General features: G+C 32.8%; 1 protein-coding gene across 1 annotated transcript in view; it reads right to left on the bottom strand.

The window, feature by feature from the left end:
• VWDE (von Willebrand factor D and EGF domains) overlaps window positions 1–21,471 on the bottom strand; it is an 85,616-nt gene that overhangs the window by 12,695 nt on the left and 51,450 nt on the right. Inside the window, exons 16-27 of the mRNA XM_076006216.1 lie at window positions 20,816–20,952; window positions 19,344–19,499; window positions 19,039–19,143; window positions 17,354–17,468; window positions 15,276–15,526; window positions 14,128–14,345; window positions 9,985–10,127; window positions 4,893–4,988; window positions 4,715–4,810; window positions 3,583–3,678; window positions 2,921–3,016; window positions 1,546–1,641 (exon numbers count right to left, since the gene is read on the bottom strand). Coding sequence (XP_075862331.1) covers window positions 1,546–1,641; window positions 2,921–3,016; window positions 3,583–3,678; window positions 4,715–4,810; window positions 4,893–4,988; window positions 9,985–10,127; window positions 14,128–14,345; window positions 15,276–15,526; window positions 17,354–17,468; window positions 19,039–19,143; window positions 19,344–19,499; window positions 20,816–20,952 — 1,605 coding nt within the window. The remainder of the gene's footprint in view (window positions 1–1,545; window positions 1,642–2,920; window positions 3,017–3,582; window positions 3,679–4,714; window positions 4,811–4,892; window positions 4,989–9,984; window positions 10,128–14,127; window positions 14,346–15,275; window positions 15,527–17,353; window positions 17,469–19,038; window positions 19,144–19,343; window positions 19,500–20,815; window positions 20,953–21,471) is intronic.

Genomic DNA, 21,471 nt, shown 5'->3' with positions numbered 1-21,471 from the left:
TAGTTGAACTCCTTCATGATGTTTCTAGCTCAATTTCTGTCTTCCTCATTTGAAATTCTATAGCACACACAGTACATGTTCCTCATATTTACTTTAAACCATATTGTGCCTAATTTTATTCAATCACTTTTTATGTGTGTGCCATCTTCCCATCCTACCATTTGAGTTACCAAGGGGATATGATCTAATACGAATTGCACTTCACAGCAACTATCTAGATCATACTTGAAAGCCAGGAAGTCTGAGACCTGGAGACTTTAAGTAAATCTTCAAAGCCCATGCCAGCTAGGAAGTTGTAGAGCCTAGCTAATTCCAAAACCAGCTCTTTTTCTACCACAATAACATGTTTAACATGTTTCCTGGCTCTTAAAGCAAGACATATGTTCAATAAATAATTTTTAGTTCAAGTCAATAATTTAGAGATGCCCTCATTTATCCAGTACCCAGTTGGCATATATATATATATATATTTTTTTTTCAGGGAAGAATTTTTTCTTACTATATCTTACATCTACTATACCTAGCATATCAAACGTAACCTTTTCATTTCCCTGCTTATATTCTCCACTCAAAATTACACCTATACCTCTTCAGCATTGCTTTAGCCATAATCGTCTAGTTTTAAGATTTGTCTTAACTTAGTCTTTACTTCTTTCCATTTTGAAAACTGCTTCCTCAAAGAAAGTCTGAATTAGAGGAACTCATTCCCTATGCCGATACAGCCTGTGTTAGAGTGATGATTTCTTCTCCACTTCAGTTTCATCCTAAGAATCCTAGCCAACATCCAAATAAAAGAAATAGAATTGCAAATCAGTGTATCATGCCAAGGAAAATACGAATTTTAGGAATTAAATTATGGAAATATTCTGACATGTTCTATACTAAAAAATCTACCTACATTTTGTATAAATTAGAATAATATGAAGATGCAGAGAATGCACTTTGAATTTTGTTTATTGGCATTAATTTATACCTACACTCCCACCCTGAAGACTCCCATTATTCTGAAAAAAACCCATAACATTAACTATATGAAGAAAGATGTTAACATAATGGGCTGTGAAAGGGGAAAATGATGCATCTTTATGTCCCTATCTCATCTCTCATAGTGCTATGCATAGGTGACTCTTCATAAATATTAAATGAAACTAAAGTGAAGAGAGATCATGGTATAGTAGTGGACAGTAGATTCACCATAAATGTAATATTTTTACTAAGAAGCAAAAAAAAAATGATACCATTTCATTACAATAGACTGCAAGAGAATTTTGTTTATATTTTTCATACCTCAATCCTACAAAACTGCATAGATAAGCACCAAGGTTGTGAGCCTAATGTATATTGAATAAACATAACCATTTTACATAATAACCCTGATATATTTGTCTGGACTGGTCATTTGATGGGCATATATGCAACATCACAAGAATTGAGGAAAAAATAAATAGCATCTTCCCCTTTGAAACTTGTCTCGTGTTTACTCAGAGCTCAGTGGATGTTTAACTTTGCATTTGCCCTTTTTACTCACAAAGGAAGAATAATTACCATTCTGACACTGTGCACCAAAGAATCCACTTGGACAGAGGCAAATGTTTGGCTTATTACAGGAACCACCATTGAGGCAAACGGGGTCACACAAAGCTAATGAACAGCAGGAGGGAAAGAGACCATAAAAGTTTTATTATTTAAAAAATGAAAGCTGCACAGACATACAAAATGGCACATAATGAAATATTTTATTTTTACTGCAAGTAAAACCCATAACGTATAATTAATTAGACTTTGCCAAACATAAGAGGAATGAAATAACTGGATAATTGCTTTGAAAGTGTGTTCATTAAGTTTACAAATAATACTAAGCTGAGAGTGTGGAGGCTATGATTAGAATTCAGGATGCCTTCAGTAAGTTGAAAGAAATGATTACAAGTTAAGAGAAAACAGTTCAACAGTGCTAACAAGATGGTTTGTAATCTCCTCAACTACATGTGTTCACGCACACCTCTTTATCTCCTTCCCAATTAAAACTGGCACAGTGCCCTCAAGTCCTTGCACACTCAAAAACATTCTTCGTATTTGTTCCTTTACTTTTGTTTTGCTTTGAAAGCTACCCCCAATTCCATTTGTTACCTTAGATTTTACCCATTCACCCAGGTCTTCTACCAATCCTGTGCTCTTCCCAACTTCACTTGCCAGAATTAATTTCTGTCTTCTCTGCTTCTGAGAAACTGTGCTTCAATTATGTTACTTATCATAGCCCAATTTGTATCATCATCTTTTTTTAATAATTACGTCCCATGTCCCCCATCACTAACAATATGCTATTTAAAATCAGGGCAAAAATCAAATTGATCTTTGTTTCCCTTTGCATCATGATCCATACACAGTTAAGAAGCTATAAACGCTGAATTAAATTTTCATTGAGAAAAATCATTATATCATAATGGATTAGATTAAACATAGATAATTGCAAACATTGCTGCCAAAGAAGCAAGCCTGATACTGTGATAAATTACTGGAATAGCATGATGGGTGTCCACTTGACTCATAATTGCTTAGATATTTAATGAAATAGAATGTCTGTCTGTATTGTGATCAAAAACTTAAAACTAAACATAAAAGATACAACACAGATATTTTTTTCTCCACCATAAGACTGGTGGATGAGGAAAACATAAAGGCACACACACAAAAAGTATCAAATAGGATAACAGGAAAACTCTAAGATACTGTATGGCCCAATATAAAAAGAAAAAGAATGAAGATAAAAGAGTTTTAAGTCTGTCTGAAATAACAACTTCTTACCTGTTTTGTTTCATCAGTTTTATGTTTCTTAGGTGCAAGTGTTCCTTAGGTGCAAGACATTGGCACATTTTAAATTTCCATTAATTGACATGTTCATTTAAAATATTTCTGATTTTACCTGTACCACAGGTGGGTCCGTACCAGCCAGGCTTGCACTGGCAAACATCAGGTGTAAGACATGCACCTCCATTTTCACAGTGCCTGTTACAAACCACTATCATAGGATAAACATAAAAGAAAAGTAAATTAGGCTGGAATGGTCATATTGTTTGCTATTACTTAGCTAGCTCATAACTGCCAATCACATCTGCTAATGATTAAGATCAGAAAGAAAGATAAAACATAATTTATACTTTGGCTTTAAATGCTTTTTGATCACATTCAATTATTTTTTGGCTAATAGAAATAGGGAAAGCAGAAAACCATTGAGCTGAATGGTAAACAAGATTTGGCTGTTTGGGAAAATTATTAGTTACTGATAAAAGCAATCATAGACATAAATGAGCAATTTATATGCAATTTAACAAATCTGAATTCCTATTATCTCAAAGAAAGTTCATGGATAGTGTCAAGGGAATAGTTATTTCAGGGAACAAACTTCTTTATGTTAGTACTGGCCGCCATGGCTGCTCTCAGTGCTATGCAAGATGGTACCATTATCATAACTCATGAATGTGTGTTCTTTACTTAGGGTTTGGGTTCTTTGCATATAGCATCAAAGCCATCGACTATTCAAGGGAGCAATTTCATTGTGTCAGACTGCAGGAGAGCTCTGCTTACTTGTTTCACACCTTGGTCCTACAAAACCGTACGGACAAGTGCAGAGATTGCCAGCCAAGCAGGTGCCGCCATGTTGACAAGGTGGGTTACAATGTTCTGCAGACATAGATTATGTTATTAAATCAGTTATTAATTTTTAAAAAGTCAGTTTATATTTATGAAACACAGACACAACAAAACCTTGTTCTAAGAGCAATTTATAATGAACTCAACTCTCTTTTATGATGAAATTTAGTTCTGTGAGATAGATTATATGAATTCACATTCTGAAAACACCAACAAATCATCAGCATGTTTTGGTTTATAAGACTTTTGGTTAACTGGAACAAAATATATCAATCACCTTAGGCTTCTATTGCAAAGTGAGACTTGAACATATATATTCCTGTCCTATAAATAGAATATTTCTATATTTGCATAATTATTTTCATATGCAATTAATACTGAATACTTCTGTTAGTTCAACATAAATTTAATGTGTTAATTGTAGCTTGCTTAGTCATGAAAGCATTTAATACGGCTCTCAGTTTATTTATAATTATATTAATATGTAACATCTATGAAAATATATTCTTTTAAAATACTATTTTAAAAATAAACAACAAATTTATTTCTTTAAAATATCACCCACTTTAGGAAATGCAATTTCATAAATTCACCACTTAAAAAGAATTTCAATAAAAGCAATGCAATTATATGGCTTTTGATGTATTTTTAAAAATCACTTTTTAGGTTTCTTCTTACTACCTTATACCTTCTAATTATTTGGCATTTAACACTTCCTTGGAACCATGTTTGATAATTCATTCGATAATTAAATGTCTTTTGCTTGAATACTTGTAGAGATATGGTACCTGGTAACTAACTCTCAAAAAAATGATTTTGGAAGATAATTTTACTAACAACAAATAAGCTATTGCTCTTCAGATCTCTGATTTCAGAAATCTAAGTTTTTTAAATCTTCAAATTATTTTTGTTAATAATAAGTATTAAAAACAGACTCCTGCATCAGCATTAATAAATATATATATTAGTATATACAGAGTAAATCTGAATTATACTGTAAAATTATTTTAAAGAAAATAATGTCATATTTTAGCCCTGGTAGTTGATCTTTAATTTGCATTGTCACCTTCATCACAGGTTGCTCCACCACGTCCTGGAGGACATTCACAAATGTTAGGCTTAATACATCTTCCATGGTTTTTGCAATCAGGGTGACATACAGCTGTATAAAATAAAGCCCAGGTTTTAGAAATATCAATTACCAAATAAAATTCATTATATAAACTAATGAATGATGTACCTACCAGTCTGGCAGTTAGAACCAATGTAACCAGGTTTACATTTGCATATGTTTGGGGCAACACACTCCCCATTTTTTCCACATGGGTGTCTACAAATGGCTGCAAAAATCAAGAAAAATGGTCAGAATTGTTGATACAGTATATACATGTTGCCCATAGACTGTTATAATAAAAGTAAAATTCTCTGAAATGTGAACATTTTGATACTGTTATTAAACAACCACCACTATATGTACACATAAAATTGTGTTGTTTTCCGGCTAGAATGACTGATTAAAATGATTAATAGGGTAAGAAAGAAGTACATATGTGACAATTCCATAGCAGAACTTGATGTTGGAAATAGCTGCTACCTATATATGGGATTATAGTCTTTTTTCAGAGGGCAATGAAATTTTAGATACCAATCAGATAAATGTTGGTGAATGACAGAGATAATCAGAATTTTAAAGAGCAAGAAGCTAAGAATACATTATAAGCTAAGAAGTTTGTTTTCTTTAAGTTTCTCTAACTACCTGATATATTCTATTTGGCATTTAACACTTCCTGAGGTAATGAAAATGCATGGAGTTGTTTTGTTTTACTTGCTAATAATAAGGAGTTTTATAATATAAACATGTAAATGTTGACAGTTATTATTATTATTATTTCTACAGAAAAAAAGAAATTTTTCTTTTTTCATCTAGGTTATACTGAGAATACTGGAATACGCCCATAGTGCTCTTGCTTAAGTTTGGTCTCAAATAAACCAAAACACAAACAAAACAACAATAACAAAACAATAATACAAAAACAGCTTCTATGTTATCACAGCCAAATATAGGATTTGCATCAGAGAAAACAATGCTAATAATTGTGAAAAGATAGAAACAATACTTTTAAAACTTAAAGTAATATACAACTTGTTTTAATCTCAAAAAAGTTGGAGGAGCTACAGAGAACCAAGTTTATGCAAATAAGAGTAGATGGCAGAATTAGTAATTTGAATTGCTAAATGCCCACTGTGAGCTGAAAAGAACCCAGACAACAATATTAATCACAAGTATAATCACATCTTTGTTTTATCTCCTTAGCTGCTTAATGCCAGGAATGTCAGTTAGCCCACCAAAGCTCTGCTTTCTCATCTGTAAGGTAGGAAAAATAATACCCAATATGTGGAGTTCATGTGGATTACATGACATAATTGATATAGAATGTTTTTACAGACCCTGAACACAGTAGGTACTGGAATGTATTTATAATATACATTCTATAGTTATAATACTATACAATTATTTTAAAAAAAAACTCAGAAAACCCACTTTTGTATTTTCCAAAATGGGATGAGATTACAGTATACACAAGTAAAATAAATTAAATAACGGAAATGAGTGAATTGAGATAAATAGAAATTAGTAAATAGAAAAGCATATCTTCGAAATTCTTAAACTTGAACCAGATAGTTTTGTGTGTATCTTCTGAAGAGTGTCATACTACCTCTGCAATTGATACCATCTCCATAATACCCAAAGGGGCACCGTCCACATTTGAAGTGACCCTCTGAGGTTGGCATGCAGGAAACACCAAAAAAACAAGATGATTCAGCACAAGGTGATATTTTGGTTGATGCAAACTTTTCTGGCAAAATAGTGACTGTTTTAGTAACCAACGATGCAAACTCATCTTTATACTGTATGTAACCTTGGGAAGACCTGTTATTTTGATAATTATATTCTCCTGTCTTTGTTTGGATGGTGCTCTGGACAACATCCTTCACTTCGCCATGGGAGCTGTTTGTGTTAGTGCTTAAAGAATTACTGTTCTTCATAGGAAATCCCATCGCATCCAGACTGAGATTTGTACTGAGAGTATGATCCACATGTTCAAAACCTGGTATCTGATAGGAAATAGCCTTCTTTGAATTATCCATTTGAGTTGTAACTGATTTCAGTGACAAGCTGGAGATGTTGGTTGTGTTCGAGAACTGTTTGATAATAGTAGCATGATTGTGGGTAAAGCTTGTACCAATTAGTGAATGCTCTGTTGATGGTGGCTGAAAATTTATATCTAAAGAACCAAAAAATAAATAGAAATGTTAGTCAATAGCATTTATTAATATTCTATTCCACACACAATATTTGGCATTGAGTAATTTATTCCTTTACTTAGTGTCTGCATTATGTCTAACACTATACTAGGAGCCACGCAGTAATAAGAAGTCATGACACTGTCATGCTTTCCATCTATTTGGACACACAAGTTAACAGATAATGTTAAATAGCATTAAAGTTAAGAAACAACAATTAGTAATTTTATTAATATTTAAAATAACCAACAAACATTTTTTAATCACTGAATACACATTAGCCTAAAAGCAAAGGAAAGCACAGCCTTATCCCTAAGCAACTCCAGAGTATTGTCAAGGATATAGACATGTGATCAACTCATTATGATAATCTCTGACACTGTGAAGTGACAACTATGACAACTATGAAATAAAGTCTACAGGAACACAGAAGAGTGAGTAAGTAATTTTGCCTGGAAAGGAGAAGACAGGAGCTATTAATATAAGAGATATCTAAAAAATTAAAAAATAGAATCACGAAGAGACATTTGCTCACAGATATTAAAATGTACTATAAAGCCTTGCTAATCAAAACAAAAATGTATTATTTGCATAGAAAAAAGACTTTTAGACAATAAAAATATAACAGAAAGCTCAGAAATACCTCTCACTAGATAAAGGAATTTCATAAATAAAAAATGATATTTAAATTCAATGTGATTTATTTTATAAATGATACAACATAACTGCTATTTATCTGGAAGAAAAACTGTTGAGTGTCTGCCTCCCATCATAAAGTAACAAATTTCAGATGGATTAAAATCTAAATGTAAGAAATAAAATAAATATTCTGAAAGATAATTTAATAGTCCATACACATAACTTAGAAGTTGAAAGATCCTTGTAAGCAGAAGCTATAAATAAAGATTTAAGATATATTTATTTGACACATAAAATTTTAATACTTCTGTATAAATAATTAAATTGACTGAAGAAGAGGTAGAAAAGTCGATAGAAATAGAAAAACAATCTAAAATTACTCCCCAAAATGATGGTAGGACAGATGATCTAATAGAAAAATTTAACTAAATAATTAAGGAAAAAGTATTTTAAAAATTGTTGGAATGCACAAAAAGAGATGAAAAGTTTTACAAACATTTGATCAAATGTTTGATCAGAGTGGCAAACATCTGATCAGAGTGGCAAAATCCTATAGTTAATATTATTTATGAAGTTATATAAAAAATTTAAATGAAACACTGCAAACCAAATGCAGCATTGCAATTATGGAATAATACATGAGGATTAGACTTGTATCTCTGTTAACTGCATGATATAATTATTATACATAGAAATATTGATGAAGAAAATAATATAAAATAATTCCAAAGTATAATTTGATGTATCAATTCGTGATTTAAAATATTCTGAAAAATTTAGTCTAAGGAAATTTTGTTAACTGAAATTATGGCAAGTAATAAATGATGTTAAAAAAGCATTATATTATCATATTACAAATAATTATATTATTTAAAACCCACTCCTGATTTAAAACTAAAGAGAATTCTGAAAAAGTAGCAAATGAAAGGACAATCTCTTAATTGGATGAAGAGTATTTAGCAGAAACTACAATGATGTCATAGTCAATGGTAAAACATGAGAAGAATTTTCTTTAAACCCATTAAGAAAAAAGCTCTCCCATCCCTATGGGCTTTGTACTTCATTACACTGAAAGGATAAATTTGAGAGCCTGGGCTCTGTGGTTAGATCACTCAGGCTCAAATCTCTCTTCTGTAATTTAAAACTGTAACAGATTACCTAACTCATCTATGCTTCTGTTTAAACACCTATATAATGAAAATAATAACAGTTACTGTAAATAGCTATTGTGAGGATTAAATGAGATGATATGCAAAAAGAGTTTGCCTAGTGCTGGCACATTATAAGATTTATAGACTAATTTTATAGATTTGTAGACTAAATCTCACTTAATATTAAGATAATAAAATAAAAAAGAATAGGAGAAAAAATTTACTATCTGCAAAAAATATTGTCTGCTGATAAAATCAAGAAAGAGAATCCACTATAAAAAAATAGTGTAGGGCCGGGCGCTGTGGCTCACGCCTGTAATCCTAGCACTCTGGGAGGCTGAGGCGGGAGGATTGCTCAAGGTCAGGAGTTCAAAACCAGCCTGAGCAAGAGCGAGACCCCGTCTCTACTATAAACAGAAAGAAATTAATTGGCCAACTGATATATATATAAAAAAAAAAAATTAGCCGGGCATAGTGGCGCATGCCTGTAGTCCCAGCTACTCGGGAGGCTGAGGCAGAAGGATCACTCGAGCCCAGGAGTTTGAGGTTGCTGTGAGCTAGGCTGACGCCACGGCACTCACTCTAGCCTGGACAACAAAGTGAGACTCTGTCTCAAAAAAAAAAAAAAAAAAATAGTGTAAATCAGAGTTCAGTAAGGTGACATGAACAATATTAAAATCAGGACAGTTTTCCTCTATTCTGGGAATCAATAATGATATCTTGGAAGATAACCCATTCATATTAACAGCTGATATTACAGAATACAAAGGCATAAAGAAAGCTAATCTGAAATGTGCAAGAACTTTATGAAGGCAATCATTGAATGTTATTAAATAAAATGAGTGCTATTAAGAAAGCACTAAGAAAAGGGAAAGGGCTTGTTAAATAATGAATTTCTTATCATTTTAGGATTTGAACAGATATTGGATAACCAATTCTCAGGGATTTATAGACTGTAAGTTTGAAATGGTCACCTCCAAGCATAAGTTTTTTTGAACTCAACTTAAATGATGCTTTCTTCATTATACAACATGAACGCATTTTTCTAGAATATAAGCCAGAGGATTCAATAAATTAATTTATTTGCATTATATGCAAATTAATTTAAATTTAAATTGCATTATATGATATTCAGGTGATCTTTCTAAAAAAAAAATCTGAGGAATAAATATGTTCATCTCCTGGAAAACAAATGGGAGGTATTACTTGTCATTAGATTTTAACAATGATTATTAATCACTAAAGGTGTTTCTGTTCGTTGGCTTAACATGCCTCTCTCTCTGTTTGGTATTTTTATCATCCTCCTCCTTAATTACACTTTTGTCAGACCTTGTGAGAACCACTGCTTGTGTAGTAAATTCATTTAAAATCTCTGTTTCAACCGTAAATAAATACATGAAAAACAGATCAAACTATTATAAAACCAAAGCGCTGTGAATAAGAACATATGATAGAAATACCACTTGGATTGGACTCTGCAAATTAAAGAACTAGCTTTAATGTCATCTCTTCAGCAAACCTTTCTGGTATGGCCTGAGTTTTGCCCCCGTTTCCCATCACCCAAATTCGCACGTTAAAGCCCTAGCCCTAAATATGATTGTATTCAGAAATAGAGTCTTTAAAGAGGTAATTAAGATTATGTGAAATTGTAAGAGTGGCACCATAATCCAATAGGATTTGTGTCTTTGTAAGAAGAGGAAAAGATACCAGGAGAGCACACATACAGAGGCAAAACCCTGTGAGAAGGCAGTCATCTGCAAGCCAGGAAGAGAGGTCTCACCAGAAACCAACCCTATCAGCACATTGATCTTGAACTTCCAGCATTCAGAACTGTAAGAAAATAAATTTATGTTGTTTAAGCCACCCAGTGTGTGGTATTCTGTTATGGCAGCTCAAGCTAGTGTACCTCTCTTCAGTCCCATTCACCCACCCGATCCATTTCATCCATCTGGGTTTCTCCCACAGAACTTTGCCCTTCATGCCATTGATTCTTACGTGTCTCTTTCCCCCATTAGTCATCAATAATCTCAGCAATAAGAACTATGCTTTATTTATTTTTATATTCATCAATGCTGGTGCCTTCCATAAAACTAAGTAAATGCCACCAACAACCAATTCTTTGGTATTAATAGGCCTGGTCCCATAATACACAAATGACTGACAATGTTAAGAAATGTATTAGACACTCATGTGTAACAGGATTTGATTCAACTTGCTTCCCTGTTAAATTCCACTTGATAAATGTTTTATTGATGGAATGGGCTTCTTTGTTTTGAATAGAAATATTTTATCAATAGATCACTCCATTGCAAAGAGTGGAAGGTGTGACTATGAGGAATTGGTATATTGAAGGGAAAATGTCAGTCACTGAAACAGCAGGAAATTCCCCTACCATCCTGCACCGTGTTGCTGGTGTCTGTGACTTCCAGTGCTAGACAAGCCCACACCAATTTGAAGTACAAGGTGTATTCTATCATTAATACATATTTTTCATCAAAATGGAGTCCTATTCACTTAATTATACCAAAGATATGGATCTTTGATACCATCTTCTATGACTTAATTTTCTCTTTTAATCTTTTAAACTGTTAAAGTTTGTCAATTATTTTTGTCCACTTTCCTCTAAATCTAGGTGTTCTCCCTGAATAATTCCATCCCCTCACTGATGACCCTAAGAATTATATCTTTCAGTTAAACCTCCTTCCTGAGATCTGCATGGTTATTCCATAGTCACCTCAGTTTCTAGGTATCCAAACTGAATGCATCATCATTCCCTACCAAAACAACTTCTTCTTCCTATATGTTGTGTGTATGTCTTAGTCCACTTGGGCTGCCACACCGAAATACCACAGACTGGAGGTTTAAACAACAGAAATTTATTTACCATTCTGGACACTGGGAAGTCCAAGATCAAGGTTCCAACCAATTCAGTTTTTGGTGAGGGCTCTCTTCCTAGCTTACAGACAGCCACTACTTTCTTGCTATGTTCTCACATGGCAGAGACAAACAGAGAGGGAGAGAGTGAGAGGGAGAGATCTGGTGACTTCTCATATAAGGACACTAATCCTATTGGATCTGAGCTCTACCCTTATGATCTCATTTAACCTTAATTACTTCCTTGCTCCAAATACAGCCACACTGGGAGATAAGGCTTCAATATATGATTTGGGGTTGGGGAGAACAGTTCAATCAGTTCATAGTAATGTAAATGATCATTCTACACATCCATTATCTAAAATCAAACACCTAAAACTTAATGAATCTCTTCGCCTCACCAAACTAATCCCAATCACTGACCAAGTACTATCAACTTGCTTCTTTAGCATCCCTTTCATCATTACCACCTCATCTTAGGCCAGTCTACTTTTATATTTTTTTCTGTATATTTGGCATATTGTCTTAAATCTTACCTTCAGATTTATACATTTCCTTACCCACAGTGGTGCACCCTCCACACTACTCCTTACATAAACTTTCTCAAATATAAACTTTATCATGTTATTTTCTTACTTCTTACTTTAAGGGACTTCCCAATGGCTTTTCAGTGTACTAACTGCTGGCTACCTCTCTAGCTTCAACTCTTATAGCAGCTCCCCTGACCTCCTATACTCCAGGGACACTGAACTCTTCATAGTGCCCAAGGAGTGCTGTGATGTTACTTGCCTCTATACTTTTGCTCATGCTGTTCCTTCTGCCTGGAATGCCTTTCTCTCTCTTCTCATGTATCTAGTATAGTCTAGACACTTCCCTTTTAAATTTTTTTTTTTTTTTAAGACTAGTCAAGTGCAGTAGTGAGGAGGGGGGAAAGTAGTAGAACAAGGAGTTCAATCTGTAACTGACTGTGAACAATCACGTGAGATAACTCACTACCTTCGGACCAGCCCCTTTTAAATTTTTTATTATTCCACCAGGTAGACATGATTCCCTGTGTAGTATTCCTACTGAACCCTCTAGGAACTTCTATCAAAAGACAGAAAACACCTTATTGTACTATGCAATTATTAATCATATTTCCTCTATTATACTCTAAATAGCTTATTAAGTCAGAGGTCATGTCTTATATATTTTTGCATCCTCTGCACCTAGTTCAGTTCATGACCTTTAATATATTTATAATGAATAAATGCATGAGTAACAGATAGAATGGAACTGTGTGATTTAAATTAATTAAATGCAGCAAAAAATATCTCATAGCAGAAAATAGGGACTTTTACCATGACATATTTTTCCATCACCATAAAATCCTGTTGGACATGAACCACAGTGATAGGAACCAAAGGTATTCAGGCATTCTACTCCTGCAAAGCAAGGCTTAGAATCACACTCATCAACATCTTCCTGGCAATTTTTGCCTACACAAAATAAAGATCAAGTTCAAATTATTTAATTTGAAAAATATTATTTGACTTCTCATTATGTGACTTATACTCTTTATGTATATCCTCCTTACCACAAAAGAGTTGTTATGCATTATGAGGAAAGAAGTGTGCTGTTTTTAAAATTTACTATATAATCAAATAGAAAATCATTAATCAGATTTCATTTAATATTAAACCAGACCCTTCAAGTATATAAGAATTTTCTCATAGATGACTTAAGAAATCTATTAATATTTAGCACAAAAAGTTATCATATTATAGCAGTAATTTATACTTTGTTAAAAAAACTCAATGATTTAAAAAAATATATATAAAGTGGTTTCCTGCTTAGATTAAGGACAAATTATTTAGTCCAGTTATTGCATTGGCTCTGAAAATTCAAGAAAATTTTATAACATGTTAGGAAAGTCAGTCTTTCTTCAAAATTTTTTGAGATAAATTGGTGCCCTTTGAAATGCTTAACAATTTATTTGAATGAGTAAACTCACAGTCATTTATAGAGGGTTGCCCTTATTATACTAAAATTCATGAAGCAATCAACATTTGAATTTTTCAAATATAGTCTACAGTACAGTAGAAAACAGAAATCTATATTCACAGTTACAAATGATAAATTTTTGCTTTAAAATACTGCAGAAAATTAGAAGACACATAAATATTTTGCTTAGTTCTCCTGTAATGTTAAAATAGGTATCTTCAAGAAAATATCATCTCAATAACAGTATATTTACTAACTTAATCTTTATATCTATTTAACTTTAAAAATATTGGTATTAGTTTGTTTAAAAGCCTTAGGAAATTAAAGGTTGTTAGTCATACTTGTTTCTGTAATCAGACATTTTAGGCTATATTTGTGATAACTTTTACTATAATTTTTTAAACATGTATTCAAATCTTTAGGACCATACATTTGCTTGAGTAATCTGTAGATGAGTGTTTAAAGGAGCTTTCCTTTCTAATAAGTTACTGTTCTAATTTTGTTCATTATGAAATAAAACTTACCTTTGAGCTCAGGTGGACAATCACAGGAATAACTGTGAAAACTACTAATACATTTGCCAAGGCCACAGGGGTTTGATTGACACCCACTGACATCCACTTCGCAAAGATTGCCCTGGAAGCCAGGCAAGCAGACACATAAGTACATTCCACGCCCTGGAGGAAATTTCATATCAGACACACAGGATCCACCATTTAAGCAATCACAAGATTTCACAGTCACCTACCAAAAAAAAAAAAAAAAGTAAATGCTTTATTTTTCAATAAGATCATCTTCAGTTTATACCCCCCAAATCATGCCAGGCATGTATGTTTACTTATAAGTATAACCAAATCACACATATTTACTCTCTATATATTTATTTAGTATAGAATGATACATAAAAAATAGTTTAATAAGACAGTATGTCCACTATCAACAGCATAGCCACAATATAAATGCTAGGGATAACATTTTTGAAGATATTACAATATGATCAGCTTCTACAATGCAAGCAGAGTATCTGAAAAAAAATCATTAAATTGGAAAGCAGTTAGTCACCTGGGTTATCCCCAAATTTAGAGAGCATATAATCACTTGAATTACTGTGTTAACGTGGCATAGAATACAGTTGCTCTTCATAATATTGCTTCTGGGTGGAAATGTGTCCCAAGTTTCAAGTGAATAAAGGACACAAAACCAGTTTATAAGTACTAAGCGCTCATGACTGACATAATCAAATGAAAAGTCAGTAAAGAAAAGAATTATAGTTGCCAATTAGTTATTTCAAGTCATATTTATAATCTTTATTTTTAATTCAACATCTGAGATTCTTTCACCTGAAGGAAAAGGGTAAAATTATCAAGCTTAGATTAATCACAGATCTTTCATGGAGGGAGAACTAAATGATTTCTTCATCCTTGTCATAGTTAAGTGCAGAATAAAACAGTGTAGCAATTATTAATTTAGATTCACACTTCTGGGCTTGAGACTCTCTCTGAGGTTTTAAATTCTTACAAAAAATAGTCAAAGTTTTGGCAATTTAATTTCCCATGCAATGTTTAATAACAGCATTGCTCTTAACAATTAAGAATAAGACTTTTATTTTAAACTTAAAATAAACTTTCTAAAATTGCTAAAGAATTGAGTAACACTTATGTCCTCCAATGTTACCTCAATCGTGACTCTAGTTTCAGCGCCGCAGCCATCATTAAGGTGCAGAGTGAATTGCTGGGGAGTTTCTGACTCTGGTCTCCACATAAAAAGTCCTGTAGAAGAAACACTTGCTCCTTCGGGACCAGAGTCCAACATAAAACGAATGTCAGAACCTTCTGGATCAAAGGCCATGAACTGGTATTCAAAGTTTTCCCCATAAAATGTCTGTAATTTGTCTTGCGGTGTTTGAATCACTGGGGGTTGGTTGTCTGTAACAGAGAAAAAACACTTGACTTTGTACCTGTGCAGAAAGGAAAGAAGTATAATTCTAAGAGCTCCCACAGAGACAGGCATTTTGATAAAGACTGAGCTCTGCTAAAAGTTCCGTTAGCTGCTTTCCTTTTTTTTTTCCTTCTAACCTTCTGAATGAATTCAATTCTATTCTTACAAAATAGAAAAGGAACTGATAGGTGTAAGACCTCAGGCTTTGCTCTTGAGGCCATGAAAGCTCTTTGAATACTGCATAGAATCTATAAATACATGTGCACTGCCCAGACCGGATACAGCTCCTCCTGTCTGAGATTACTTCTTGCTGTTGACCACCTCGAGGCTTGCTCTCTCTCACTCGCGTTCCTTTGCACTCTGTTCCTTTCAGCTTCACTTTCTCCCTCTATGCCTCTGTTTCTCTATTGCTCCCTTACTGCCCATGACTGCATGGACTCCCCTGAACCTTCCTCGCTGTACTTGCCTCCCCAGCTGTAATAACGGGCAGCCACAAATCATCCCCATGTTCTAATCCTCAGAGGTCCTTCTAGTGGCCAAGCTGACACCCTAGAAAAGTGGCTATTTCAGAAGATAGGTAGAATTCTCTTTATGCCAGTGAAACAATTTAAGATATTTTTTATATTATCTTATATTTTTAAATGTCCACTGTCCTAGCCTACTGGCTTAACAGATGGAATGAGCAGGCTCATTGCATTGCACTGGGCACAAAGTCTCTTGTATTGACAAAATACTGATGATAAGAAATCATAGTTCTCATTCTGGTTCTGCCCGTGTATATCCTTACACAAACAGCCTAATTTATTGATTCCTTATCCTTCTACAAGGGATTTGAAACAGATGATATTTTTAAGACCACTTATGTCTTTAAATACTACAAATCTATAACGAATCAGTCGTTACCACAGTAATTAAAAAACAGGCACTAATTCAGAAGTTATATTGTGTTTACCTTATCTCTTGCACTAAATTTTTCCTCACATTTCCATTGTCTTCACACAATATTCCATGAATCTTGTACCAAAGCAATGAATCATCTGGCAAATGGTCTAACACAGTAATGAAGTCTGCACTTTCAATAACATGTATAATGATATTATAAAGCACTGAACAAATACAAAGTTCTATGACTTCCTTAGATAAAATTACATAAACTTCAGGAATAATTGTGCACTATTGTATCTAATAATGTCTGATCTCCCCATGAGGAAAGAGAACTTAGACACTCATAAGGAATCATACATACATATGTTTAGGAAAATTAAGAAGTTATATGGTACATGACTATAATCTGGGATTTTTTTTTTGGAGGAACAAACTATCCCAAGTTATCTGTACCCAATGTTATACTCATCACATCACAGAATGGTAGTGCTGGAAGGCACTTTATAGATTATCAAGTCCAGATACTTTATTTCACAGGTAATGAATCCATGGCCTCTGGAGCTTAAATGGTTAAATGCCTCATTGCAAAACTGAAAAGAGGTAAGGCTAAAAACAAGAAACTATATGTAACTGAATTCACAGTTCCCATTTCTTCTATTAATAATTCACATTTTCTTTTCTTATTAAATATTGAAATAAATATCCCACATCTTATTGCAGTATAATCACAGAATTTATATGTATGTATGTATATATAAATTCTTTCTATCTTATATTTCCTTCTGGCAAAGTGAATTACACAGTTAGAAGAGATGTTAAATTAAAAACAGAGTTCATTCATCTTAAATATATTTATGTAACTTATGGCTCAAAACCACTTAAAAAATATCTCATATAGGAAATATTTGGATTAATAAAGAATAACTTACTTTCTAAAAATGACCAAGTAAATTTTGAAATTTGGGGCGTACAAATCAAACAGGGGCTGGTTGAATTTGTATCCCCTTCACTGTAGCAGAATCCATCGATAATGCAAACATCTTCCTAATAGAAGTTTTTTAAAGATGAAAATATCAAAAAAGATACAGTTATAGTTAGTGTATAGAAAAAACAAATTGTACATGGAAAGATAGCAGCATACGTATTGATGATTCCAATGAAACCATATTATAAATCTATTTTGATTAAGAAATATTTTATACCTCATAATCATAAATATGTATAAGAAAACAAATTATTACATGCGTGTGTAAATGCTTCTGGAACTGATCAATTTGGAAGGACTAGGTAAATACATATAAGTTCTATCTCTGCACAAAATTATACCTTATAGCTTATAAAAATATATGGAAGAAAACATGTCTGTTTACTTTTTCACTGTTGAACTCATGCTGGTAGTACTTTATTTGTAAAGAAATAAAATTGACTTTTTTCTTGAACATTTTATAAAATAATATTAATTTATACTTATCTTTCTTTTTCCTAGCAGTCCACTATGTGAACATAGGAAAACTAGACCAGAACCATGGCATATTATCTACACTTGATAATGTATGTCATTACACAAAAGAGTTTAAAGAGATGCTGAAACCCACAGAAAGGACATAAAATGTGGCAATCATTCTTAACTTGGGAAGAAGACCAAAATTTATTCAGGATATATAAACTTTGCTCATTTTATAAAAATCTCCTTTGTTAACACTTAGAACATTGCACAAAAAGTAGAACAAAATAGCCCTCAAAAGATAAAACAACCTTGAAAGCAATATTTTAAAAGTACATATGGGTACATGGAAATGAAATATCTGAGGAAGAATAAAAATCAAACAACTTCTCAAAAACAAAAATGTATTATTTTTTCTTACCCCCTTCAAAAACTTATTATTAACATGATCTTATGGATAATCTCAAGAAAAAAGACTTAAAATTTAGAAAAAATAAATACTTCTCAATTTTCATATATTATATAATTTGTATGCTCTTCAGTTTTGAAAAGTCAAGTGACATTAGATCCATGGTGTGTGTTAAATTCCCAATTCACACATGAGAAAGCCGGGTCAATAAACCCAGCAGACTGGACGTAGATGAAGAAGAGGGTGTGGCTCTGAGGACTCAGCTGAGGCTGGGCTGTTGTTCTGTATTCCAGGTGGCAGGTAATTGCATGGGCCAGTGAATTTAGTTGCCAGAAAAAAACTCCCTGTAAAAGTGCTAGCCTTACACATTTTACAAATTCTACCCAATTGCATGTCATTTGCCACGAAAAGAACTAAGTAACCACAAAGAGATATCTTACTGGAAAATCATTATTACTACTTAAAAAGTAATGTGTGTAGGAGTGAAGGAGTGTAGAATTCAGTCTGATCCCCTTCTTTTGCTATTTTAGGAATAAACAATCTGCCCCTGTGAAATGTTAAAGGTGGAAACCTCTTCTTCACTATCTCAACAAGAGTTATAGACAGAGTAACAATTTCAATTACCTTAAATACACTTAAGGAAACCTTTCTCTACTAGTCTTTCTAATACAAAGCTGAAAAAACTATAATTAATATGTCAGCAGCATGGAAAATGAAAATAACTATGATGTAAATATGACAATAAGTGAAAAGATGCATACCTTTATAGTACATGAGTCATTTTCATTGAGACCACAAACTTGACAAGCACCATCATATATGATCATTATTTTTGGATTACTGAACTTATAACCATCATTAGATACCTGTAGAGATTGTAAAGTAGATGTAGTTCTATTAATATAAGATTAATTAATGCTTTATATTAAGTTCTATTAATGTAAGATGTAGTTCTATTAATATAAGATAATTTGCTCTAAATGTAGCCTCATAAACTCATTACGAAATTTTAGATAAAGCATGTACTTTTTTATATAAATATGAAGATATCATTTTAGTTCTTTACCTTTAATTGCCACTTTCCAATTGGTTCTTCACCCATCAGATCCATGGTATCAAACTGCCAAACATCAATGGGCAGCTGACAATCAACAGTTCTGCTGTTTTGAAAAACACTCTGTGTGTAGAGGGGTTCTCCAAGCACCCATTCACTGCTATTATACTGAAGGCGTAATGAGAAAGCAATTAACATCTGTTAAATTATGGAAATATTTTGCTAGCGAATTACATATGATCAAAATATAAATTTTAAAATACACACCTAGAACAATGGAATATATAATGACAAAACAAAAGCCACATTGAGAGTGAGTTTTATTCAGAATAATAAAAGACGTATACATCTTAATTTGATGTAAACTGCTTCCAATGAATCATGCATTTCTTGGAGGTTCAAGAAGTTACCAATATTGGCCATATATAACAGATCACTATGTAATTACCCTTGTAGCAAAAGGAAATGTATGTGGCCATGTATTATATTTGACAGACAGTAGATTAATGGCCAGGAAACTCCCTCAATTTCTCCTGCAAAAAAAAGCTCCCACCTTCTACATCTACTTGAAACTATCCATTCTGCCCTTCATCTACATGGTTCCTTCAGGGCCTCTCATGTTCTTATATGACCAGTCTCCCTGTCTATACTTGACTGGTCTAGTGGTAGACCCAAGCTGGGCCAATGCTTCAATTACATATACACTTCATCTTTGTACCAAAGAGAATTTGGGGCCAGTCTGCCTCTAGTGACTCAAGTTGTAAGACACAAATCATAGAGCTGTTGATGGCCATTTTTTCACCACTTGAAGAAAGCCAGTTAAATTGCCTTGGTTTACATGGGAATTGGTTCCAGGACCCCTGCCTATACCAAAATCTATGCCTACTCATGTCATACAAGGTATACAAAAAGTCAGTCCTCCATACATGTGGTTTCTTATCCCATGAATACTGTATTTCCCATTTATATGTGGAAAAAATCTGCATATAAGCAGATTCATGCAGGTAAAACCTATATTGTTCAAGGGTCAACTGTATATAATGAAATGCAAAAATGTTGCCCACAAACAAAGAAAAGCAGAACTGACACAAATTGCTACACATACATACAAATGTGCACATACTGAATCTTCATGGTATTCAAGTTCCAGGTTCAAGTTTTTTTTGTTGTTGTTGTTGTTTTTTTAAGTTTTTTTATTTCAAGAAATACAAAAGCTTACTCATATCAAGCTCGATATTTTCTTAGTTTTTTATTAATGACTGAAAATAGTAATCCTCAATAAAAATTACATAAAATACTCTAACAAAGTTAACGGATAGGGAGGCTTTAAGATTATGCAACTGAATCATTATCCTGTTCAGCTCTCTGTGGATATAACACCTTTGGGGATTATGTTGCTAATTGATAGAACAAACGAATCCAAGATAATATTAATCTGCATATCTCATGAACTCTATTGTTTCTCAATGCTATAATTAACATACCTTCAGTTTAGTAACTTCACATTTAATTGAAGGTGATTCTTTGAAGCCTTTACCAAACACTCTCACCATCATACAATTATATTTTTGAACATCACAGAATCCAGCATTCTCAAGCTCTGTAATTTCAGGAGCTTTGCCTTTGGAAAAAGTATAAAAAATAGGACATACTTTCCTTAATTTCAGAAAAAAAACTAATTATTTTCAAGGCCCAAATTAAAAGCATATGTAAAATATTAATAATATTTCAAAGTATACCCCAAATATTATTTACTACATTAATTAAACCATTAAATTTTAAAAGTAATCTGATATTTTAAAAAGTTATCTATCATCAAACCAATACAAATATCATTACAGATACTACTGATGCCTAAATACATGGGTGTCATTAATATTTTAATATTTGATATCAACTAAGGACAAGTATTAAGAAGTTACTACTAAAGTACATTTTGGTTTTGACATTTGGTTTCTGCCATATAGATGGGTTATAAGAAAAATACTTCTGTAATAAAATAGTGTAGTTAGCAATGCAACTTATTATAATTTCAAAATTTCATTATCTATATCAGCAAGATCTGGTTGTCAATATGGATATATGCAGTGTATAAAAGTAATTAAGTCCTTTGCCTAAATAATGCCAAAATCTAAGTGAA

The sequence above is a fragment of the Microcebus murinus genome, chromosome 9, assembly GCF_040939455.1.
Source record: "Microcebus murinus isolate Inina chromosome 9, M.murinus_Inina_mat1.0, whole genome shotgun sequence".
In the NCBI taxonomy this organism is placed as follows: Eukaryota; Metazoa; Chordata; class Mammalia; order Primates; family Cheirogaleidae; genus Microcebus; species Microcebus murinus.
Note: the sequence above shows the minus strand (reverse complement) of the source record. Positions and strands in the feature narration are given on the sequence as shown.